At 54.7% G+C, this 24487-nt stretch overlaps 2 protein-coding genes across 7 annotated transcripts in view; one reads left to right on the top strand and one right to left on the bottom strand.

Moving 5' to 3' along the window:
* Positions 1–3790, top strand: part of ZNF219 (zinc finger protein 219) — a 9259-nt gene extending 5469 nt beyond the window's left edge. The window contains exons 2-5 of one of the 3 annotated variants that reach the window (XM_061180587.1): positions 44–1196; positions 1266–1451; positions 1765–1896; positions 2159–3788. In XM_061180587.1, the coding sequence (XP_061036570.1) occupies positions 44–1196; positions 1266–1451; positions 1765–1896; positions 2159–2763 (2076 nt within the window). In that variant the 3' untranslated portion in view covers positions 2764–3788. Of the gene's footprint in view, positions 1–43; positions 1452–1764; positions 1897–2158 lie in introns of all 3 variants that reach the window. The other 2 variants (XM_061180588.1, XM_061180585.1) reach the window with 2 other exon arrangements.
* On the bottom strand, positions 3510–24487 carry ARHGEF40 (Rho guanine nucleotide exchange factor 40). Of its 4 annotated transcripts, none has more exons than XM_061180581.1 (24): positions 24389–24487; positions 21598–21795; positions 19725–20976; positions 19411–19578; positions 19157–19277; positions 18507–18603; positions 18316–18396; positions 18067–18183; positions 14030–14125; positions 13809–13924; positions 13307–13433; positions 11565–11687; positions 11320–11463; positions 10209–10819; positions 9848–10082; positions 9400–9486; positions 8583–8798; positions 7692–7862; positions 6706–6883; positions 5867–5971; positions 5481–5624; positions 4843–4973; positions 4389–4434; positions 3510–4268 (listed from the first exon to the last, which is right to left on the bottom strand). In XM_061180581.1, the coding sequence occupies exons 1-23, from the start codon at positions 24389–24391 to the stop codon at positions 4393–4395; spliced, it is 4563 nt and encodes a 1520-aa protein (XP_061036564.1). In that variant the 5' UTR covers positions 24392–24487; the 3' UTR covers positions 3510–4268; positions 4389–4392. The 4 variants fall into 4 exon arrangements, with proteins under 4 accessions (XP_061036564.1, XP_061036566.1, XP_061036565.1 ...); XM_061180582.1 differs by having other exon boundaries at positions 3514–4268; positions 19411–19527; XM_061180583.1 differs by lacking the exon at positions 5481–5624 and having other exon boundaries at positions 3512–4268.

Here is a 24487-nt window from a genome sequence, read left to right as displayed (position 1 = left end):
CTCCCTTCTCCACCTTTTGCTCTACTCACATCTTTCTCCACAGGGCTCACGTCCCCGCGCCCCGGGCGGCCACCTAGCGCCGTCGCCACCGGCCTTCGACGGCGAACTGGATCTGCAGCGCTACTCCAACGGGCCAGGCGTAAGCGCCGGGTCTCCGGGGATGGGAGCAGTGGGCTGGTCTGAGAGTCGCACAGGCGAACGGCGCTTCCCGTGCCCTGTATGCGGGAAGCGCTTCCGCTTCAACTCTATCCTGGCTTTGCACCTACGGGCGCACCCAGGCGCCCAGGCCTTCCAGTGCCCGCACTGCGGCCACCGTGCTGCGCAGCGGGCTCTGCTGCGCTCGCACCTGCGCACGCACCAGCCTGAGCGCCCGCGAAGCCCCGCCGCGCGCCTGTTGCTGGAGTTGGAGGAGCGCGCGCTACTGCGGGAAGCGCGGCTGGGGAGACCCCGAAGCTCAGGGGGCCTGCAGGCCACCCCTGCCACTGAGGGCCTGGCGCGGTCCCAGGCTCCTTCGTCGTCCGCCTTCCGTTGCCCCTTCTGCAAAGGCAAGTTTCGCACCGCAGCGGAGCGCGAACGCCACCTGCACATTCTGCACAGGCCCTGGAAGTGCGGCCTGTGCAGTTTCGGCTCCAGCCAGGAGGAGGAGCTGCTGCACCACAGCCTGACGGCCCACGGAGCTCCTGAGCGCCCCCTGGCGGCCACCTCGGCTGCACCCCAGCCTCAGCCTCCACCCCAGCCTGAACCCAGATCCGTCCCTGAGCCCGAGCCGGAGCCTGAACGTGAGGCAACCCCCGTCTCCGCTCCTGCTGCTCCCGAGGAGCCCCCCGCGCCTCCGGAGTTCCGCTGTCAAGTGTGTGGCCAGAGCTTTACGCAGTCCTGGTTTCTCAAGGGCCACATGCGCAAGCACAAGGCCTCCTTCGATCATGCATGTCCTGTTTGTGGCCGCTGCTTCAAGGAGCCCTGGTTCCTTAAGAACCACATGAAGGTGCACGCCAGCAAGCTGGGCCCACTGCGTGCCCCGGGGCCTGGTTCTGGGCCTGCCCGGGCCCCCCAGCCTCCTGACCTAGGCCTGCTGGCCTATGAGCCTCTGGGCCCCGCGCTCCTCTTGGCCCCGGCGCCCACCCCGGCTGAGCGCCGTGAGCCTCCGAGCCTCCTGGGATACCTGAGCCTGCGAGCCGGCGAGGCCCGGCCCAATGGTGAGGGCGCTGAGCCTGGGGCTGGCCGCAGCTTTGGAGGCTTCCGCCCACTGCCCTCTGCTCTCCCAGGCCGGGCTCGCCGGCACCGCGTGGAGGAGCCAGACGAGGAAGAGGAGGTGGTGGAGGCAGAGGAAGAGACCTGGGCCCGGAGCAGGGCGGTGGGCCCTCTGGCTTCACTGCCCCCGCGCCCAGGCGAGGGCCCAGGGCACTCTGCGACTGCTGCGGGGGCCCCGGCGAGGTCCACCGCCACGCAGGGTACGTAAGGGTCTCCTTTCTCTGAGGATTTCGGCATCCTGGGCGCACTCTGACGCCACCACTGCCCTCCTGTCCCCTCCTTTTAAAAAAGGACCTGTTTCTTATTTCCCAATTTTCCTCCCCTGGAGGCTTTACAACCTTTTGAGGGTACATTTCCACTCACAGCAAATCAGACCCCTCAGGTTCCCGCAAACATGCTGTTTCCTTCTGGGCTGGGAGGGGAAGCAATCCTGTGGGTGGGTATGGGGACACACGGCCCTAATAGGGTTAGGGCATAGGGTCCCTCTGACTTCTTTTAATGTGTGTATTGCAGAAGAGAATGGGCTCCTAGTTGGAGGGACCCGGCCTGAAGGTGGCCGGGGGGCCACCGGCAAGGATTGCCCCTTTTGTGGAAAATCCTTCCGCTCAGCGCATCACCTCAAAGTGCACCTGCGAGTGCACACAGGTGAGGGGGGCAGCCTCCGGGGTGGGGAGGGGACTGGAGGGCAGGAAGCGGGGTGAGGGAGCTATGGGAAACGCCGGGAGATGACATTCGGCTGCCTTCGGATTGTCCAGATGAGATCGTTAGGAAACGCCTCTTAATTAAATCGGAGGGGTGGGAGAGGCGCGGTTTTCTTCCTGGCCCGGAGGTCTGTACGTGGAGTGAATTGCGGGTTAGGGCTGGCAGTGATGGTGACTCGGGCCCTGTCGCACCCCCCTCCCTCCAGGAGAGCGCCCCTACAAGTGTCCGCACTGCGACTACGCGGGCACCCAGTCCGGGTCGCTCAAGTATCACCTGCAGCGCCACCACCGGGAGCAGAAGAGCGGGGCAGGCCCCGGGCCTCCTCCAGAGCCGCCACCCCCTTCCCAGCGGGGTGCAACCCAGTCGTCGGGAGCCAAGCCAGCTGCGCAGCCTGCGACCTGGGTGGAGGGCACAGCGAGCTCCCCGCCTCCCTCGAGCGGCGCCGCGTCGGGGTCCCGTCGGAAGCCCGCCAGCCCCGGGAGGACCCTGCGCAACGGGCGAGGCGGTGAGGCCGAACCCCTCGACCTGTCCCTGCGGGCAGGGCCGGGAGGCGAGGCTGGGCCGGGGGGTGCCCTCCACCGATGCCTCTTCTGTCCCTTCGCCACTGGAGCCCCCGAGCTCATGGCCTTGCACCTGCAAGTGCACCATAGCCGCAGGGCTCGGGGCCGCAGGCCGCCCCAGGCCGATGCATCCCCGCCCTATGCCCGGGCACCGTCCGGAGAGACCCCTCCCAGTCCTCCGCAGGAAGGGGAGGAGGGCCCCGGGCTGTTGCGTTCAGGAGAGGCTGGGCTGGGGGGGCAAGAAAGGTAGGGAGCCCTCTTACGGGCTGTTAGCTTAGTGAGTTTACCCCGCAGGAGCGGGGCCGCGCTAGAGGTAGTTGGGTAGAGCAGCCAGCAGGGGGCAGCGTGGGACCCATATCCCAGCCCCGGGCGGACCAGAGGTGGAGGGGGCAGAGGGCGTTAGGAGGGTGGGTGGGCGATACCCACCCAGCCCAAGAGAGAGTCACAGTGCCTTAGAAGTGGCAGGGGTGAGGATCAAAGAACGGGGTCCCAGGGCTGGCAGAGAGGAGTGTTCCTGGTGAGGGGCAGCTTTGCCAGTCTTTGCTGGTCCATAGGCGTGAGAGTTTATTTTTGTACAATGGGTGGGGGTGGGGGCACTGTACCCTTCTAGCCCCTCCAGGGGCCCTGTAGACGTTGCTATTTTTGGTACGATTCCTGTCATCCCTGTCGCAGAGTTGTGTCCCCAATAAACAGGTGTCTTGAGGCACAGGGCACTGTGTCTGCCTGCCTATGTCCTGTCCTCCTTGGGCCACTGTGTCCAGAAAATAGTCATCTCTTCAGGCACTTTTTATCACCCAAAGAGCTTGGTAAGAAACTTGGGCTTTACCTTCAGGCTTTGGCTTAAGTAGCTCAGGGGCGGGGCCCAGGAACGAGCATTTAACAAGTAGCCTAGGGGGTTCTCATGTACTGTGATCTGAGGACCTCATTTTGAGAACTGCTGAATGGTGCTGGACCCCAGCTTGACTGTGACCAGCTCAGCCTCAAGAAGTGGGTGCAGCATGAGAGCAGGAACTTCAAAGGGTGCATTGAGCCTCTGGGGGCCACTCCTCTGGGAGGGCGCACATTCACCCAGGCACGGGCCCAGCTTTGGCCCAGTAAGGGGTACAGGGTACCTTGCAGCCTTGGTTTTATCTTCTGTGTTCTAGTTAATGGTTGGGTGAGCAGAAGTGCTCAAGTTAGTGGTATCACCCCAACCCTGAGGTCTGCTCTAGCTCTTCGGAGACAAAGTGTGAGTAAATATATTTAATATAACAATAGTATTAAAATAACAGTTATTACATATATAAAGTTTGCAGTTCCCTAGCCCACCCTTCTATAATGGTTTGCATAGCTCCGTTTCCTATGACACCCCAGAATGGAGTCACCAGGAACTGGCAGAGATGAGTCTTCTCAAGGAGAGTCAGGGGGCAGGACGAAGGGGCGAACACAGGCTGTCGGGGAAGGGCTGACACGGAGCGGTGTCTTGGGAGTATGCAGTGGCCCCGGATGGGGAAGGACTGGATGAGGGATAATTTCCCCACCTCCAGGGTATGAAGGCAAGCAAGTGTGGACACTCTGGTTCCTGCAGGAAGGCACCTGGCTGGGGAGAGCTAGAGACAGCAGTAGCAGGGAAACACACTGGTCCTTTGACCTCCTTTCTGTCCAAGAAGCAGAGGGAAGGAATTCAATGCTCTTCCAGTCCTCCACTATGTCCCCCCAGCATCCCAGCCCAAAGCGTGCTGAGAGGAGGGGCTGTAGCCAAGTTCCGGATCTTCTCTAGAAGCCAGGAAAGAAGAGGGAAGATGGGTTGGGAGAGAGAAGAAGCTGACTCCCAAGCAGCTGGGGAAGGGAAGAGGGAAGGCTGTAGGATGTGGTAGAAAGCGGGTACCAACTCACCCAGTCACAGAGGTGTGGTGGGGTCACTCAGGGCTCGGGCATGACTCTGAGGGAAGAGAAACTGCGGTGAATTTAAAGGATAAGAAACGACCTCTTATATAGAGAGGTTATATAACCTTTCTCTCTCTCCCAAGCCTGTCAATTAGTTCACCCCTCTTTCCTCCCCAGTGTTCCTGAATTTTGCTGATATAATCCAAGTCCAGGCTGTTGGAATTCTCCCCTTTCTATCACTCCTGCCCTCCACTCCTTATTAAAGATTCACTTCTGACCTTGAGCCCTCTCAACCAGGCCTGGGGAAGAGGAGAAAGGCAGACTGGACAATACATCCATCCAACCTGTAGCCTTGCTGGGAGCACAGGCTCACTGGTCCCCCTGCCCCTCATGGGTTGAATGATCAACCCATGAAAGTGTCCGAAGAGACTACCCCGTTCTCAGCCCTATTGCAAGGACCTACCTGTCGGGATAGCCCTAAGATCCCTCCACTGGCCAAGATGGGAGTGCTGCTCCCAGGGTGTGGGCGTTGCAGGCTGGGGCTGTTTCTTGGTCCTGGGGACACATCTCCAGAAGAGGCAAGTGTTTCTGGGGCTGGAGGGGAAGCTAGGGTGAGAGCAGGGTATAGAACCCCTCTAGATTACCTTAAGTAACCAAGCTGCTCCATCAGGGAAGAAAAAGCTCCAGAGCAACAGGAAGCTGTAAGTCACCATAGCAATCCAGTTGCAAGAGAACCCCCCTACCAAGAGGCAGGAAACTGTCAGCAGCATCATTAGAGCAACCAGAGAGGAAGCGACAGGAAACTATAAGGATTGCCGTGGTGAACCAGGAGGGTACAACAGGAAGCTGAAGCAGTTTCCATAGAAACCCAAGGAGAGCTAGAGAGAGAGAGGTACAGAGGAAGTGCTTCTTAGCAACAGGCTGCTGTAAGCATTACCCTAGCAACCAGATGGAAGGCTCTTTTAGCAATGGGGAAGCTGTACATAGTTGTCATGGCAGCTGGGCCCCTTGGCTAGAGAAAGGAATTGCTCAGCAGCAAGCAGCCTGAACTTCACCATGATGACCCAGCTGTTGGGAGCCACCCCTTGAGAGGTGCCTCACCCAGGGAAATTTGCTTGACGTCCAGATCCCAGGCCTCCTCCTCGACGCGGGCAGGCAGGGAACAGGCTCCCGGGGAAAGACCGGGAAGGGAGGGGCCGGCATGCTCAAAAGAAGACACGGCCACCGAGGCCCGGGTGCGGGCGGCTGCAGAGAGGTGGGGGGTGGAGGGGTGGGGTGCTGGCGTGGGAAAGCCCTCCTGGCTCCCTGAAATGGCCCTCAGCTCATAGAGGGCCTCCCAGTCAGTCCCACAGTTTCTGGGAAGACATATCCACTCATGACCTTTCCTCATTTTCCACCATGCCTCCTTACTGTGCTTTCACTCTCAAGGTCTTGACTGCTGGAGGCCACCCCCCCCACCCCCCCGCCACCAGCACTCTGGCCCTCACCTCTTCCAGTGAGCAGGGCACTCAGCGTCCGCTCCCCAAGGGCCTTGATGTCCAGGAAGGGTTTATTCCCAATGCCCATGGAGACCATCTGCTGCACTCGGAGCTCTAGGGAACAGAGACCCTGTTACCAACCTCTTTGCTCCTTCCCAACTCTCATTCCTCCCTCTCATTCCTCTGGTATCTCTTGTCACTCTTCCTGTTGACTGTTATGACATGGATGGTGATCGTGGTCCTCGACTTCCCCCTCAGACATCTGTCTCTTCTCTCCTATATGTTGCATCCTGCCCATTTGTCATTCCGGCTTCCCAACTTCTCTTCTAATACCTTCTTCCCTTTATCTTGGGCATTAAGGGCAAAACTCACGTTTTTACATACCTTTACAGTTTATCAAGTGCTTCCATATATATCACCTTATTTAATCCTTCCTATCATACCGAGATGTAGATGTTACTTTCCATTTTTCAGATGAGTGGAATGAGGTTCAGAGAATCAAAAACAAAAAACAAAAACTAGCAAAAGACCCCCCAAAACAAAACAAACAAACTAGTCCTGGTAACACCGCAATTAAGTTCTGGAAGGCAGGTCCGGTGAGCAAGCTCTCACTCTCTTTTGCCCAGCCATTTGCACTTGCCTCCCTGAAATTTGCTAGTTTCCTCTTTCCTTTTGGTGCACCTTAGATTAAGTTCTATGTCAGCAATCTCTCTCATGTCAGATCTTCAGTCTTCTCATACGTCGTTCTCCATCCTACATCCTCTTTCCCCTGGGCACTCTCCACACTCTCCAGCTAACCTGCCATAACCTTGATCCCAAGCACACCCTCTCCCGGCTCTGCCTGGTACCCTTGTTGTGGGCCGCCTGTCTCCACAGCAGCTGGGCAATAGAACTTGTCCACTTGAGTTTGATCTCTGGTGAGGCTGCTTGCAGAGTGTACGCCTCTCGTGCACGCCGCCGCCGAAACCACAGCTCAAAGCAGAGCCCGCTGTCCCCAATGTTTTCTGTTAGCCCCATGTCAGCAGTCTGAGAAAAAGCGGAGGAGAGTGGGTGAAGACGGAGTGCATTCTGGCTAGATGGTACCACGTGGAAAAGCACTACACTTAGCCTGGCATCTGGTAGATGCTTAGTAAATGTTTGCTCAACACCTACCATGCGCCAAGTGCTCTGCATTTAGTCTTCATAACAAGCACGATTTACAGAAGGGGGGTGCCCAGACACACAAAGCAACTTGTCCAAGGGCTTATCATAGCTTATTGGAGAAAGAGTTCAAACTCATGGCTATGTTATTCCAAACTTAGGCTTTTTTCTCTATACTGGACTCTGCTGGAACTAGTGTAGGGGGACAAAGTCAGAAACTCTTAAGAGTCATGCCATACCGCCTGATCTGGGACTAGGCCGCTATTGATGTTTATCTGGATATCAAGGCTGTTTCCCTAAAGCAAGGCCTCCCTCCTCTTGGGTTCTTCAGTTCCGTCAAGTTAAGCTATATTTATAGTGTCCTTTCTCTTCCTCCCCCAGGGACCATCCCTAACTTGGAAAGCATGTGTGTTCTTAATGGGAAAGGTCCTCCCCGCTTCTGGTGTGGAATGCCTCATGAATCTCCTGCATGAATAAGGAGAACCCCATGGAGTAGACCAATGACAGGGACTTCTGTCACCTCGACACCCTAACCTGATGTTTGATTACAGGCCAAAGCCTGTTCTAGAGGATATAGATTCTGAACCTGGGTTGGGATTGAATTTCCAGAACATCCTGCGTTCCCAAGAAGAGCATGACTTCCTGTCCCATCCCCATGGTTTCCCACCCCCACCCCACCCCCCAGGCATTGTACCTTAAAGGCCTGCTTATAAACAAAGGTCTCTGACCCGCCCTCAGGGCCCTTGAGCTTGCTGAACAGGAGGAGATGCTCAAAGAGAAAGACGTGGCGAAGGCACTTTTTCCGGCCACAGATGACTGTGAAAGGGTCCCGGTGCAGGAGTTGTCCCTGCTCCTTCAGATCTATCTGGGGAAAGCAAAAGGAAAGGTCATTGGCCCTGGAGCCCTTTGTATATATTATACTGGGAGTAAAAATGGGATTTATAGGGCCAGGGCCCGAATGCACTGGTTCTCAGGCAGAGTCAGGAAATCAGGGAAGCCCTTGGCCTAGAATCCATCCACTGGTCACCATGCACAGCACACCTGGCCCAGAAGCACAGCCCTGCCTCTGAAGATAGAAGGTACATCACACAGTAGGGTTTATAGCCTCCAATGGGTAAGCCTTTGCGTGTTGGGGACCAAAGCACCATTTTGCCCCAGGAAGAGAATCAAATCAGCAAAGAACTGAAGAGAAAAGAGGTCTATCCTAGAGGAGGTAGGTTTCCAACCTGTTCTGGAACCTCAGGACTGGAAAGAGACTAAGGAGAGGAGAATAAGGTATATGTTGAATGTTGAGATACAGTATGAAGTTCAGGGTAGATAGAGATAAGAATTAGGAAAGGAATAGGAAAGCACAGGCAGATATAGGGTCACAGGATGTCGGGCAGGACATAGTTTCTTTATTTATAGACAAGGAAATTGAGCCCCAGTGAAGTTCAGTGACTAGACCAAAGCTATCCAGCTGGTTAGAAATTACAGCCTGGAGCCCTCTGACCTTGAGTCTAATTTTCTGGTCACCAGCCCACACTGCTTCTGAGGCTACAAGGCTAGGCAGCCCGAGCTGGAGCGTCTGGAGCCATGGCCTCACCTCGCAGCCACGCACCGCCTCCACAGCCAGCAGGTCTTTGCCGCGGGTCTCTTGTTCCCGGAGCAGTTGCATGGCAGCCCCAAGGGCCTGGCGCTCAGAACTTGGTTCAGGCCCAGCTTCCCTTAGGAGCTCCTCCAGGAGCCGCCCATACCTGGCCAGCTGCTCCAGGGGCTGCTGCAGGGCCCGGGGCAGATGAGGGCCCCCCTCCATGGTGCCCTAGTTTGGGGCGGAAACAGATAGGAATGAGGGGAGGGGCTGGAGCTGTTCGGGTCTGAGCCCTTCGGGGAAGATGCGTGGTACTCTGGGTTTTTAGGGGTAGGTCAAGCCCAGATACACCCAAAGGTAAGGCAAAAAACCTTCCCCCAGCAAGAAAGGAGGCAGGAGGGCTGCAGGAGATTCAGCTGTCCTCTATATCTTGAAGGGGAGTGGAAGAGGAATACAAGTAATCCCTTATATTCTCTGGCTTTTAACTTTTGAAATCACTTTCACATCTTTTGGTGTGAGGCCTTTTGACCCTCAGAGCACTCTCTTAGTTAGCTAGAGTGAATACTGCCACCATTCACAAGATGAAGAAACAGCGGCCCAGAGGAATCAAGACTATTGCCCAAAATCCTCAGGTGGGCTGGATAAGAACCCGGGTTCACCTGGTTTCCAGTCCAGTGCTTGTCCCACCCTCATCAATTCTGGGAGATTATTGGTAGGTGACGTTCCTGGGTACATCCAGGAAAGATTTTCTTCCCTGAGAGATTTTGAGGTTGGGTGGATTTTAGGTCTTCCTGGCCCCTCCCCTTCTCATAAGGGTTGGAGAAAAAGTTACCTTGGTTGGGGGGCTGAGGGCAGCCAGACCATTCTCCAGTTTGTGCCGGTGCTTCACATACTGGGCGTAAAGGCTGAACTGGTCCCCCTGTGCCGGTAGGGAAGTGGTAAGTCATCTCCAGTGAGGCCCTGCAGACAAGCCTCTCCCTTTCCTCCTCCGCATCCTGTAGAGCCCGAAGGAGGGACAGGCCACCAGGGGACACTCAGTCTGCCTGGGGAATGACAGGCTCCCGTGGAGAGAGCGAAGGCCAGGCGGCACTGGACGTCAGGGACACATGAGCTGAGTGGATCCGGGAGCCCAGCAAACAGCAGTAGGCGCCGGCGTTTGGGGCCACACGTTCTGGTGGTGGGTGGGGTCGGGGGGCGGATACTGAGAAGGAGGGACAAGCAGATGGGGCTGAGACGTGTGAAGGGAGAAGCCCTGGAAGGAGTTTCAGAGGCTGACTCACGTGGCGAAGGAAGCAGGCCCCAATGCGCAGGGGGTGGGTGGCGCAGCCCTGAAGCTCCCGCAGAAAGTGTGTCCGGTGGAAACTGCGGAGCCTCTCCCGGGCACTCAGGGCCGCGGCCCAGGTGCCCCGCAGTTCAGGGGTCAGCTCAGGCCCAGCGGGTGGCACTGGCTCACTCAAGGTGGCCACGTACTCCTGCTCACAGGCAATCAGCTCAGACACCAGACGCTGCTGGGCGCTGCAGGTACAACGAGGAGTGACAGGGGAGGTTGTGGCATGGGAGGAACATGCCAACAGTATCATATTCTTTTCCTGCGGGCCAGCTGGGCCTGACTCTCGGGCACCAGCTGGGCTGGGCTCTCACCTGATGCTTCGCTTGCGCTCCATCCGGGGGGTGCCTACTCCCCAGGGCCCTTCTGGGCCCCCGGCCCGGCCCAGCAGCACGTGTTCCCGGGGTGAGCACGTCCTGTCTACCACCTCCGTACTGGTGACCTCCAGGCCTCGGATCAGCACGGTCCTCGGCGGTCTGCCCTCTGCTTCCGGAGCCAGCTCGGGGCCCTCCTCCTCACAGTCCTCCCCACAGGGGGCCAGGGAGCAGTGGGACGGGGCTGCCCGCGGCCCGGGACTGCTGGGGAGCAGCAGGGAACGGAGGCTGGGTGAGGGGCTGTGGGAGCCCCGCTGGGCCCCTCCGCTGCTGGCACTGTCTGCCCGTCGTCGCCGGTGGCCCCGTGGACTCGCCTCCGCTCCCAGCTGTTGCTGAACTCTCTTCTCCAGCTCTTGGCAGCGGGCCCGGCAGCGGCCCCACTCTCGCAGGGCCGCCGGGCTGCCCAGGTCCAGGGCCAGGGCCCGCATCTCCTGGAAGGTGCCGGCGCTGGGCTCCGGGGTGCGCCGCAGGGCCAGGGCTGCCAGCACTGCTTCCCGCCCCGGCCCAGCTCCTGCTAGCCTCGTGGAACCTTCGTCCACCCATTCATGTGCCTACAAGGCCAAAGGGGTGGGGAGTGGCGAGGGGAAGGAGTGAGGTCCTGTGCCCCTCCCACACACTGCCCGGTGACAGCTCCTGTCCTCCTTCGCTGGTGGCTTCCCAAGGCCCACCACACCCCAGTCCTCTTAGAACACCTCCCCTCACTGTCTCGGCATCATGGCCTAGCGTGTCACTCTGAGCTGGTATGGAGACAGAGGGGCCTAGATGAAAGGATGGCCGATGCTTACACAGAATTTACACGTGGCAGACTCTGTACTAAGTACCTGTTACATACTGCTTATGTAATCCTCACTCAGCCCTGTGAGGTAGGTGCCACGAGGCACACTCAGGTTTAGTATCCTGTCCCAGGTCATTCATCAAGTAGGCGGCAGAGCCAAGAGTCAAAGCCCAGGAGACGGCCTCCTAAGTCCCTGCTTCTAACAACTACCCGATCAGCTTCTCCAGGCAGAAGAAAGGCAGTGGTGGGCATAGAAGGAAGAGGCTCAGCACATACCTGCTGGAAGAAGCGCTGTAGCCGCAGAGCCCGGTGGAGGCCACTCTCAACCTGCTCCAGGCGCTGTTCAAAGATATCCAGAACCTTCTGGGAGGCAGGGTCCTCCTCCAGGGCCAGGGCCTCCCTCGCCTGAGCCAGGCGCTCCTGGAGAAGGGAGGCTGCTCTCAGACCTGGCCCTCAGTCCAGTCAGTCTCCCCTTCCCTCCCCGCGTGTTTCCTCTCACCTGCCCCTCTCCCCCTTCTCACCTGAACCTCAGCACTGAAAGCCCGGAATCGAAGCTCTGTCTCCTGCAGGGCAGACAGGGAGTCCCCGGGCACAGCAAAGCTCACCAGCTGCTCCTCCCCTGGGCCCGAGAGCCACTGCAGCACCTGGGGCAGACAGGGTGGGAGAGTGGGGCCATGAGGGAGAAGGGGCCGTGCAGTGGAAAGGAAAGCTGAGATCCAGCTCTGACCCCACCGCCCCACCCTGTAGAACCTTGGGGGAAACCATTTCATCTCAGCTGTAAAGTGGAAATGATAACAGGGAATGGTGGTAGTTTCCACAAGGGTCAAGTAAAGTGAGTAAGCCATCTTTGTAAAGCACCAGTTGAAGGGGAGGCTGGGCTGGAGGAAGCACTGAGAGACGCATGCTAGGGTTCCAGGGCTATGCCTCCGGGTGAAATAGATAAAACTGGTGTGAGCCAGAGGCACGAGGGCCAGGAGAAATTTCACATTCATAGAGCCTAGTGACAGGGACCAGGCTTGGAGAGACAACCCAGGCGTGTGTGTGTGTGTGTGTGTGTGTGTGTATGTAGCTCCAGTTGCCTATTATGGGGCTCTAGGTACTCTCATGTTTGTTCTGGGATATCTGACCAAAAAGGGATGGTAATTCTTCCCTCTGAAGAAAGGCTGGAATCTGGGGCGAGACAGCCTGAGGACGGGAAGTTTGAGAATGTTCCCAATAACCCGTGCCAACAATAAACACTTCTACAGTCCTTTGCTGAAATCATTTGATCACCCGAACACCCTTGTGAGGTAAGCCTTACTATCACCCCCATTCTGCAGATGAGGACTTGGGAACTCAGAGATGCTTCCAGACTTGTCCAATATCTCACTCCTAGCAGAGAATAACTCAAGCTGAACACTTTAGACTCCAAATCCTGTGTGCTAATAGTTTTTACACAGGAGGAAAACAGCTAATAAGCAAACAAACAGTAGGAGATACAAACCTTTGGATGCTGGGATGGAGGAAGCTAAATATGCAGAAATCTCAGGAACAGAGAGCCCTGCCCCCACCCTCCTTTAACACTGACCCTGAGATGACCTTTCCCCTGAGGCCACATGCAGGTCCATGAGATGTTCACTCACCACACTTAGGAGCTATGGAGGAGCAATCAGATTTCAGTGCCCCTGCTACCCCACAAGGTAGGGTGGAGAGCAAATCCCTATGGGGTTCTTAACCCCAGGAGAAAAGAATCAAGGCTCAGAGAAGCCAGCTTTATTCCTGAATCTTTCCCACAAAGAGGCCTTGGTTTCCAAGGCCTTTAGCAGTTTCCATTGTCCTCTCCTTCCAAGGTGGAGGGAGGTGGGACCTTTCCATCCTCAGGTTTGGGGATGACATTGCATAAGGGGTGGAGGGAGCTGGTATCAATAGACATTTGTTGCTTTTAAGCTAAGGAGGTAGGCACTCAGAATCAATCGGCTCTTCCCAGAATCCCCTAGGGCACCTAAGCATCTCTCACAATCTCTAAGGATCCTTGATCAAACATCAACAGTGGGAGGGGGAGATCTGGCTTCTCTTCTTTGCGGGTGCTGAGATGCTATCTCCCTCTTGTTGAATCTCACAATGACCGTGATCAACTTCCAGGGGAGATGAGGAGAGAGGGAGGGCCGTTCGGCCAAGCCAGGTTAGAAGAACACCATCAACTGTAAGTATCAGTGGGAAAGGGTGCTGGAGGCCAGGCCCCCAGGTGGAGTTAAGAAGCATGGGGGAGGAGGTCCTGGCTCACCTGCTGAAGTCGGTGCAAACGTTGCCGCTCCTCCTGCTGTTGCACATGTAGGTTGGAAAGGCGCACGAGCTGGTGAATGGCTTCGTCCACCTCCTGATACAGTGTAGCTGGGCCTGGGCCCTCCAGCCTGGGTAGGGAGGGGGGCAGAATGAACCACTGCCTTTGTCAAGCCTCCCCCGCAACCCCATCCCATCCTTGCATCCCAACGTGAGGGGTGGCACAGCATCCTGGGTCAGAGTATGGGCCTGGATCTGAATCCTTACTCTTCCATTTACTGACCAACCTTGGCCAAGACATTAAACATTTCTGATCCTCCAAATCCCCATTGATAATCATAACTAGCACCTAGGGATGCTGTGAGAGTTATGAGATAAGTGGAGAAGCATATCTTGTCCAGATACATGCTTAGTAAGAATTATCTGGCAGCTAAGGTGAATTGGCAGCCCTCTGCTGTGTCTCCATCCTCCATGTCCACCTGCACCCACACACCCATCCCTCGTACTTGCTGCTGTGGGTGGAGCGCAGCCTCATCAGGATGGCTCCCCCATCCCTCTGCAGCTCCGTCAGCCGGGGATCTGCCAGTACCTTCTGTAGGGGCTCAGGCATTCCTGCCGCCTCCTGGGGGGTGGGGAGAAGTTGACAGTTGGGGTTCCACCAGGAGGTCCTCAGCTCAGCCCAGCCCCATCCCCACCTCATCCCCTTTTGTCCCATCTCATTTCCTACCTCTCCCTCTGGCTCTGCTGCTCTCTCTAGCTCCTCAATGGCTCGCCGTACAGAGCCCAGCACACCTCGGCACAGGCGGCACAACCTTTCCACTTCCTGAGACAAACACACAGGAATGGAGTCCAGGGACAGAGTTCAGGATAAGGGACCTAAGCCCTAGGGTGGAGGAGGGGCAACCCCAGAGACTTTTATGGGGGCAATGCTGGGTTCAGTTCCTGACTTTGTCGCTTACTAATTGTATGACCTTAGGCAGGTCCAGAAACCTTCCTGAACCTCAGTTTCCTCAACTGTAAAGTCATGATAAGACACACTGGATTTAAAGGTTTAAAGAGATGATGGTAGGTAAGCAGCTATCATGGGCCTGGCACATTTTACAGCTTAGTAAACATGAATCTCCTTTCCCTCATCTGCACTGGCTCTTGACCCTATAAAACCCTTTTTCTCTGCCTCTTCAGATGCACTTCCCCTTTGATCCACAGCTTAGAGACCATGTTACAGACCCCCTTTAATACTTGGCTCAGATCATGCTCATACCTCTTTTCTTGAATACTCACAGAATTTAGATTCATAGAATCAGAGATTATGTCACAGTTGCTGTACTGTGAGGGCAATGATCTTGAGGCTGGAATGCTGGTGCAGGGAGCAGGTACAGAAAGGCACCATCTCCGGAAGTAAGGTACATTAGCTTGCTCAAGGTCACATGGAACCAGAACCAGCCTCTCTGACTCTCAGCTCTTTCTAGAACCCCAGTGATACTATTTTGCACTCTTCTCCAGTTGTTTCTGACTTATCATCCACCAAAAATGATATGCTGTTTAATGTCGTATTAAGAATTGCAAAAAGAGAAAAATACAGGCCAATATCCCTGATAAACATAGATGCAAAAACACTCAACAAAATACCAGCAAACCAAATCCAACAGTACATTAAAAGAGTCATACACCATGATCAAGTGGGATTTATTCCAGATATGCAAGGATGGTTCAACATCTGCAAACTGATCAACGTGATACACCATGTTAACAAAATGTAGGATAAAAATCACACGATCATCTTGATAGATGTGGAGAAAACTTTTCACAATATTCAGCATCCACTTATGATAAAAAACTCTCAACAAGGTGGGTAAAGAGGGAACATACCTCAACATAATAAAGGCCACTTACGACAAACCCACGGCTAACATTATACTCAATGATGAAAAGCTGAAAGCATTTCCTTTAAGATCAGGAATAAGACAAGGATGCCCACTCTCGCCACTTTGATTCAACATAGTTTCGGAAGTCCTAGCCGCAGCAATCAGAGAAGAAAAAGAAATAAAAGGCATTCAAATTGAAAAGGAAGAAGTAAAATGGTTACTGTTTGCAGATGATATAATACTATACATAAAAAATCCTAGAGACACCACCAAAAAACTACTAGATCTCACCAATGAATTCAGTAAAGTTGCAGGATACAAAATCAATATATAGAAATCTGTTGCATTTTTATACACTAATACTGGACTATCAGAAAGAGAAATTAAGAAAACAATTCCATTTACAATTGCATCAAAAAGAATAAAATACCTAGGAATAAACCTAACTAAGGAGGTAAAAGACCTGTACTTGGAAAACTATAACACAGTGATGAAAGAAATTGAAGATGACAGATGGAAAGATATACCATGCTCATGGATTGGAAGAATTATTATTGTTAAAATGTTCATACTACCTAAGACAATTACAGATTCAAGGCAATCCCTATCAAAATATCAATGGCATTTTTCACAGAACTAGAACAAGTAATTCTAAAATTTGTATGGAAATACAAAAGACCCTGAATAGCCAAAACAATCTTGACAAAGAACAAAGTCAAGGGAGGTATCATGCTCCCTGATTTCAAACTATACTACAAAGCTACAGTAATCAAAACAGTATGATACTGGCACAAAACCAGACACGTAGATCAGTGGAACAGAATAGGGAACCCAGAAATGAATCCACACACATATGGTCAATTAATCTATGACAAAGGAGGCAAGAATATACAATGGGAAAAGACCACCTTGGCAATAAATGGTATTGGGAATACTGGACAGCTACATGCAAAAGAATCAAACTGGACTACTCTTTCACACCATGCACAAAGATAAATTCTAAATGGATTAAAGACTTGAATGTAAGACCTGAAACCATAAAACTTTTAGAAGAAAACATAGGCAATACACTCTTTGACATCTGTCTTAGTATTATTTTTTTTGATACTTCTCTTTATGCAAGGGAAACAAAAGCAAAAATAAGCAAATGGGACTACGTATAACTAAAATGCTTTTGCACAGCGAAGGAACCATCAACAAAATGAAAAGACTGCCTACTGAATGGGAGAAGATATTTGCAAATGATATATCTTATAAGGGGTTAATATCCAAAATATACAAAGAACTCACACAACTCAACATCAAAAAAACAAACAACCCAATTAAAAAATGGGCCAAGGATCTGAATAAACATTTTTCCAAAGAAGACATACAGATGGCCAACAGGCACATAAAAAGATGCTCATCATTACTAATCATCAGGAAAATGCAAATGAAAATCGCAATGAGATATCACCTCACACCTGTCAGAATAACAAATGTAGGTGAGGATGTGCAGAAAAGGGAACCCTCATGCACTGTTGGTGGGAATGTAAATTGGTGCAGCCACTATGGACAACGGTATGGATATTCCTCAAAAAATTAAAAATAGAACTACCATACGATCCAGCAATTCCACTCCTGGGTATTTATCCCAAGAAAGTGAAAACACTAATTAGAAAAGATATATGCATCTCTGTGTTAATTGCAGCATTATCTACAATAGCCAAGATACAGAAGCAACTTAAGTTCCCATCAATAGATGGATGGCTAAAGAATATGTGGTATATACATACAATGGAATATTACTTAGCCATAAAATAAGAATGAAATCTTGTCATTTGTGACAACATGGATGGACTAGAGGGTATTATGCTAAGTGAAATAAGTCAGACAGAGAAAGACAAATACTGTATGATTTCACTTATCTGTGGAATCTTAAAAACAAGTGAACAAACATAACAAAACAGAAGCAGAGTTATAGATACGGAGAACAAATGGATGGTTGCCAGAGGGGAGGGGGGTGAGGAGAGGAGAGAAATAGGTAAGGGAGATCAAGACATACAAACTTCCAGTTGCAAAATAAATGAGCGACGGGTATAAAATGTACCATGTGGGGAATAGAGTCAATAATTATGTGACATCTTTGTATGGTGACAGATGACAACTAGACATTATGGTGAAATGATAGAAATATTGAATCACTATGTTGTGTACCAAGAACTAACATAGTGTGGTAGGTCAATTAGACCTCAAAAACAAACAAACAAAACAAACTCATAGAAAAAGAGATCAGATTTGTGGTTACCAGAGGCAGGAGATGAGCGGGAGGGGGAATTGGATGAAGATAGTCAAATTTCCAGTTATAAGACAGGTAAGCACTAGGGATGTGATGTACAACATGATAAATATTAATATAATTAACTCTGCTGTATGTTATATATGAAAGTTGTTAAGAGTAAATCCTAAGAGTTCCCATCACAAGGAAAAAATTTTTTTTCCTATTTCTTTAATTTTGTATCTGTAGGAGATGATGGCTGTTCACTAAACTAGTGGTAACCACTTCATGGCAGTATGTAAGTCAAATCATTATGTTGTACACCTCAAACTTGTTCAGTGCTTGTTCAATTATATCTCAAAACTAGAAGGAAAAAGAGAATTTATTTAACATACTCGTCCCATCTCCCCAGTAGCCCAGGGCACATGCACAGTCTTTTGCTCATAAATACTTGTTGAATTGAATTTGCTCATAAACACTTGTTGAATTGTGAACCATAAATATTTATTGAACTAAATGGAAGGGAAACCACTTTTTCTCAACCCCTTGGTCATGTCTCAGATCTGTCCTCTCTCTCCTAGAATGTCCTCTGCTGGGTCACTCCTGGCTCCCAGTGTCCTGAGTGGGGGAGGTGAAGCTTACCTTGTGTGTCTCTACCCAGTGGCTGGGAGAGGGGTCCCTGTGACCTCCCAAGTCCCACTGCAGCTCCTCTGGCTTGGCCACTCTTTTCAGATCACTCTCTGACAGCAACTCAGCACCCTGTAGACATGTGAAGGCAGGGGGTTTCTGGCCTAGGCACCTAGGGATTCAGGGACTGGCCTGGGGCTTCAGCCAGCCTCTTCTTCTCTCTCCACTACTGATGGGGACTAGGTGGGAGTGAGGGGCTCAAACCTGAAATCCATGGAGTTCAGTTGGAGGATCATCATGAGTGAGAAGCAGCAGCCGCTGAATGAGGGGAGGGTCTCCTGAGTCCTGAAGGCAGAGAAGAATAACCCTAAATTGTGAGCAATGGGGTGGCCTGGAATGACCACTAGGGAAGAGTCAGGACCCAGAAGAAGTACTTGTCTCAAGGGGTTGCTTACCTGAAGTTGACTCAGGACAGGAATGAGTGCTGGAGGCAGTGCGGGTGCCTTGCGAAGGTCCAGCAGGACTGACAGCCCCAGTACCTGTAAGTCAGGCCTGTGGGGGCAGAAGAGCCAAGGAGGCTGTGTGTGTGTGTGTGTGTGTGTGTGTGTGTGTGTGTGTGTGAATGTTACTCATCCTCAGGAAAAGTTAGTTCCTGGCGATGGGCAAAGTGTCAAAGTCTCGGACATATGTCCAAGAGGTAGTGACCTAGCAATTAGGAGTCTATATTCACGTGGCTACTGGGTCATGGGATCAGGGATTAAAAAGTTAGGAATTCTGTACTCTGGAAGGGTATGACTTCAATGCCAGCACCTAGCATACTGCCTAATAGGTTCTGGTGCTCAAGAAAGAGTTGTTGAATGAGTTAATCAAGGTTCTGATAAACTAGGTTTTGTCTCAGGATACTGAAAGTCAGCAGTGTTGATTTTGAGGATTGATGAAGATATGCTGCAAGTCAGGGGTCGGTAAGGTCAGAGAGCAATGACTTGAAAATCTGAGGGTTGAAGAAGTAGGTATCCTAGAGGTCAATGTCTTGAGGAGAGAGGAGAGCAGGGTCCTCACGACCCAGGAGGTTAGTGTGCAAGCTGCCAGCCTGGGCCTCAGTTACCTGAGCAGTGAGTGGAGGTAATGAAGAGCAGTGCTCAGCACGTCTTGGGAGGGTGGAGGCTCCTCAGGAGGGCATGGTGGGGTAATGGTCAGCAGAGCTCGCCCACTCTGATCCACCCCTCCTGAAGACACAAAGTGGTCCCGGCTGGGGGCAGGCCTTGCCTACCTCCCATCCACCCTGCCTCCCTCCCCAGCCCACCCAGGAGGCTTCTCCTTCCTCGACCCCTTTCCCTTCAGCCACTGCTGCCCACTGACCAGTCAGGACGAGACATCCAGACGACATTAAGTCCCAAGCTACACCAGGGTCATCAGAGCTGGAGACTGGAGTGGCCTCTTCCGGGATGCTGTCCCCTTTCACTTCCTGGACAGTCTCTGGGGATGGTGCCAGGGGGTCAGACAGGAGCCCTTCTGGATTGCTGGGCCCTGCAGGCACAGGCAGAGCTATGGGCCTGAAGTGAGGACAGGTCTGGCTACTCTGCTCCCACCCTCACCTCCGCTCTTCCTGCAGCCCCGTTCCCTAGGCCGCACCTACCCTGGCCCTTGCCCCACTGGCCTCGGTGTCATCTCACCTGCCACGCGCACCAGCCTCGGCCCCTCCTGCTCTCTTTCTCTGGCCCTCTCTTCTACAGGCCCACAGGCTTCTGGGGGCCGAGGCTCTTTTTCATCTGCTGGTTTGAGCTCCTCTCTCGGCTCAGGGTCTGGCTTCCCCGAGCCTTCATGCTCCTCCTTAACTGGGCCGCATCCTGGAAGCTCGTGTTCACTTGCGGGGGGCAGACTGACAAGGGCTTCCTGGTGGCTGGTCTCTTCCTTGTCCCCAGGGCTCAGTGGGGCACTGTCTCCTCCTCGGTTAAGAGCCCCTCTGCCTGCAGCTCGCTTCTTTCTTCTGTTTCCTTTGCCTGCTCTCCGAGGGGTACCGGGCGGCCCTTCAGGCCCCTGGCCTGCTCCTCCTCCAACCTCCCCTGGCCTCAGGGGGCAAAACTCAGAGGCTTCCCCCAGCGCCTCTGCTGGGGGCTCAGATACTTCCAGGGCAGCTGCCTCAGGGAGAGCCTCAGCCTCGGCTCCCGGGGGAGACCCAGGGGAGGCTCCAGCGCTGCTCCCCTCACCGGGCGGGCGGGCTCCATCCTGGTCCCGAGGCCCCAGGCCCTTCTGGTGCATCCACGCCCGGTGTCTCCGATGCCGGCCCTTCCCCCCAGCACCCTTGCGTGTGGGTACCGTCCGGGTCCTGGAGAGGCCCGAGGAGCCGGCAGCATCCGTGGGGCTCCCCCTCACAGGCAGCGTCACCTCCAGCAGCTCCACGTACTCGCCCTCAGGTCCTTCAGCAGGGGCATTGTGCCCATCGCCGGGACTCCGAGTGCCCAGGGCCTCCTCAGGGAGTGGAGGGCTGGGGAGCCCTGGGGGTCCGGAGGGCACTTCTGGGGGTAGTGTGCTTGGCCGATGTCCAACCATGAGGCCCCCTTTGTGTACAAATCGAGGGCAGATGAGCTCGGCCCAGGGCAGTCGCTGAATCCCACAGGGTGCGGACAGAAGGCAGGTGCTGAGGCGACCTGTTGGCCTGTCCTTATTGACGCCTTGTAGCCACTCAGGTGTGAACAGGTAAGCACAAGCCTCATTGGGCACAGGCAGTTCCTGCACTCGCCCACCCCCTGGGGCCAGGCACTTGAGTGCCAGGCGGGGCGCTTGGGCTGCTGAGGGCACCACTTGCAGGTAGAAGTCTCCTGGGCGCAGCAGCTGCCAGGGGAGTGCTGCTAGCTGCACCACTACCTGCTCGTGCAGGCAGAGGGGCCAGCCCTCGTGGAAGAAGAGGAAACCGCTGTACTGGGCCTGGGGAGAGAGGTGGCAGGCTGTGCTCAGACCTCTGCTGATGAAACCAGCAGGAGGGGGCAGTTAGAATGGGGCTACCCTAGGCAGGAGTGGCCTTATGCCTGGTGGGTTATAACCCCAGGGGAGCCAGAGGAGATATCTTGGGGTGTGCATGTGACAGAGGAAAGGATTGGGACTGATCAGTTTTCTGGTGGTAGGAAGCTTCTCTAGGAAGCTAGTTCCATGAGTGGGAGGGTAAGAACTGAGTCATTATAAAGACATGGTCAGCAGATGCCATTGTCTTGGAGGAGCCGGAGATTCTTAGGAGTTCTTTATATCTGTAGAAGTGACTCTGTTGAGTCATTTCTGGGGGAGTTGGTATCTTGAAAAATTGATATGAGGAGGGAAATGTCTGGAATTGGGTCTGGAGGGTCAGGGTCTTCGGGAGCTGATGTTTCTTAGGGGTCAGTATTTGGGGAAGATGAGTGTCTATGTGTTAGCATGCGAATGGCAAGTGCCTCTGGGGGGATCAGTATCAGGGGAGGCGATGTCTCTGGGTGAGGGGAAATTAGTCAGTCTGACTGGTGTCTCGGGTGAGGCAGTGGCTCTTAGGGGAGATAGAACAGGGATGCATTCACTCACACAGGCTTCCTGCTGGACCTTGGCAAGCAGGTGCTTGGCGGGCACCAGGAAGTCCAGCGTGTACCTCAGCGCATCCTCCCGATAAGTCCTCTCCACCACCTGGAACACTTGGCCCAACAGTGTAGGGGCTGTTGCCTCGAAAGGTGGGTACAGGGCGGCCAAAGTACTCTGCACACAGTCCTCTACTGGCTCAGGCTCCTGGGAGAGACAAGACCAGGCTGCAGATCCCTAGAGATCACCCGAGCATGGCTCCTTGGAGGCTGGCTGTGTCCCCCAGGGGCCCCATCATGTACAGAGTGTGTGCAGAGAGATGACAGGAAATGCTGGCTGAATGAGATGGGAGTGGGGCTGGCCCAGTCGGAGTGCACAGCCCTAGCAGTGTACTCTGAGACCTTGGCTTTGGAGATCTGAGGAGACTTTTTTGTGAAGGACTTTGATTAGGGCTGCGCCTAGTTCTTGTAAATTGCAAGGATTGCATAGGCCCTCCTCAGGAAGAGATGGGCCCCTGGGCCATCAGGGAAGTCACTGATGGCTGAGAGCTCTGGAGGGTGGAGCCCTTTTACACAGCCCTACTGCCAGTCCCTCTTCTCAGGGCCTCCCACAGAGACCCCCATCTTAAGTAGAGGTGCCACCACCCATGAACAATCATATGCTAGAGATGATCATTGGGTGGGAAGAAGGAGGACTGAAGGGCTATCTGTCTTGAGTCTTTCGAGCACCCCTCATCCTCTCCCAGAGTGGCTCTAAAGCAATCATCCATTCCCGGAGCATGTGGGATTGGGTTACAAAGACTTGGGTGGGGACAGTTGAAAGAGGAAAAAGTCACAAAAGGAACTTGTAGGGAAGGGAGGAGGAGGCCTTGCTGGTATGTATTGGAGCTGAAATATTTTCTGATTCCTGTAGGGCCTCTCCACCAACCTCCACCGGGAGCCACTATCTCAAAAGTCTCAGCCCTGCTTCCTCCAGACTCGTGTCCCTAAGTGAATCAGCTGGATATCTTTCTCCATCTCATACCCTAAACAGCCACCCCTCAGGCTATTCCTCTGCAAACCTATTTGTCTTTCAAGGTGGCTGTGAAATTCCTTTTATCAGATTTCTTTGCTGTAACGGGGCAAGGGGGATGCTCGCTGAAGTGTTTATCTAGTTCTCTACTCCCCAGTGCAACCCGCCCCCACCCCATCCCCCGCCTTCGCCCTGAGGACAATACTGCATATTTCACTTTAAGTCCTCTCAGCCTGAGCGTTGCCTGCCTGTCCCGACCGTCTGAGAAGCGAGGCAGCCACTCCGGAGACGGACAGTCAGTGCGTCAGCATAGAGACCCGGCCCCAAGGTGTGTGGGCGAGCAGACAGACCCCCCAGTGTTCCGGGGACCCGGCCAGCGCCGGGAGCGTGGGTGGGGGGAGGGTGGAGATGGGCGGGGGGGGGAGGCAGAATGGGCCGTCCGCTCCGAGGCCTGCAAGGGGGAGCTAGAGTTGGAGCTGCGAGGCAGCTGCAACCCATTAGGGGCGGTGAGCTCATGGCTGAGTGAGAGTCCCAGCCACAGGAAACGGCAGCGGCAGGAGGGGAGGAGGGGTCTGGGGTGGGAGGGGGCGGGCAGGAGCTCAGAGACCGGCCTCCAGCCGGCCCGGACCAAAGAGGAGACCAGAGAGACTGAGTCAGCTCTCCCTGGCCCAGTTCCTCTTTCTTCTTGTTCCAGCCTCCCTGCCAGGGGGTGCCCTTCCTTCTGTAGAGGAGCAGCCCCGGTGGTGCTCCTCCCCCTCCTCCACCCTGCGGTGAGCGCCCCCTGGCAGGGCCTCTCCCCCTCCTCCGTTCCCTGCGGTGAGCGCCCCCTTGGCCGTGCCCCCCCCCACCCATCCCTCCCGCAGTGGGCGCTCTCCCTGGCAGTGCGCACACCTGCAATTACTCTTCAGAGAGTACTTTTGGAGCGAGAGTTCACAGGATAGTGTCCACTCCTGTTGGCATGGACGTCCCTTAATAGCGCCCTCCTGCTTCCTGTGCCCTGAGTTGCTGCTGCCAGGGTCCCCAACCCGCGGCAGGGAGCTTGTGCCAGTGTCCCCTCCCCTCTGCAGCGGGAATGCTCTGGGACAGTGTTTCTGTTCCCTGCAGCGTGAGCTCGGGGGCACTCCTCTCCCCCCGCACCGCATCTCGTGTCGCCTCTGGCAGCGTCACGCCCCCGGGCACTGTGAGCCCCCTCCCCACTCTGTCCACCACTCTGAGGCAGCCTCTCTTTCTCCGCGGGAATTTCCCTTTTTGGCCAGGTCCCTGGCCCCAGCCCAGCCACAGCTGTGGCCGGTCCCCCAGGGCCGGATGGGTGGGCCCGGCTCACCGGGCTGGGGACTGGGGTGGAAAATGGTGGTGCCAGGCAGGTCAGTTCTCATGACCCGAGCCCGGGCCCCTGCCAGGGCCGCTGCAGCCCAATCCCGCAGGGGTCTCCCGCGGGTACGGAGCTGGGACCGGGAGGGGGAGGGAGGATCCTGCAAAGGAAGGCACAGGTCGGGACAGAGGAGGGCGAGGGGAGGTGTGTGGATTAGAGGGAGAGAGCTAAGGGAGGTTGGGGGAAGGGGCGGAGAAGAGGATGAAGAAAGGAGTGAGGGCAATACCCAGTGGGGACAGAGCCAGACAGCGGGGCAGACAGACAGATCAAAGAAAAGAAGGGGGGATGGGAGGGAGGAGAGTCCCAGGAGCGCTCAAGAGTTCCAAGCAGGAGCAAGAGGCACCCAGCTGGGGGCTGGCGATCCACAGCGGGCTGCGGGAAGGCGGAGGGGACACCGGGTTGCGACGCGGGACTCACCATGGCTCGGCTCGGGGCCGCGTCCGACGCTCGGGCGGGCGGGCGGGGCCGGGCGCGCCGCCGCCTCCCTCCCGCCGCTCGCGTCTCTCCGGGTCTGGC

Source organism: Eubalaena glacialis, chromosome 2 (assembly GCF_028564815.1).
Source record: "Eubalaena glacialis isolate mEubGla1 chromosome 2, mEubGla1.1.hap2.+ XY, whole genome shotgun sequence".
NCBI classification, from domain to species: Eukaryota; Metazoa; Chordata; class Mammalia; order Artiodactyla; family Balaenidae; genus Eubalaena; species Eubalaena glacialis.
Note: the sequence above shows the minus strand (reverse complement) of the source record. Positions and strands in the feature narration are given on the sequence as shown.

Excerpts from the sequence above, each read along its gene's own strand:
- ARHGEF40 (XM_061180581.1), bottom strand. Across the intron at positions 18,397-18,506 it reads CTGTCCTGAGTCAACTTCAG|GACTCAGGAGACCCTCCCCT; the intron begins GTAAGCAACCCC and ends CTCTGCCTTCAG. Across the intron at positions 9,487-9,847 it reads GGGCCTGCTTCCTTCGCCAC|GGGGACCAGTTCAGCCTTTA; the intron begins GTGAGTCAGCCT and ends CTACCGGCACAG.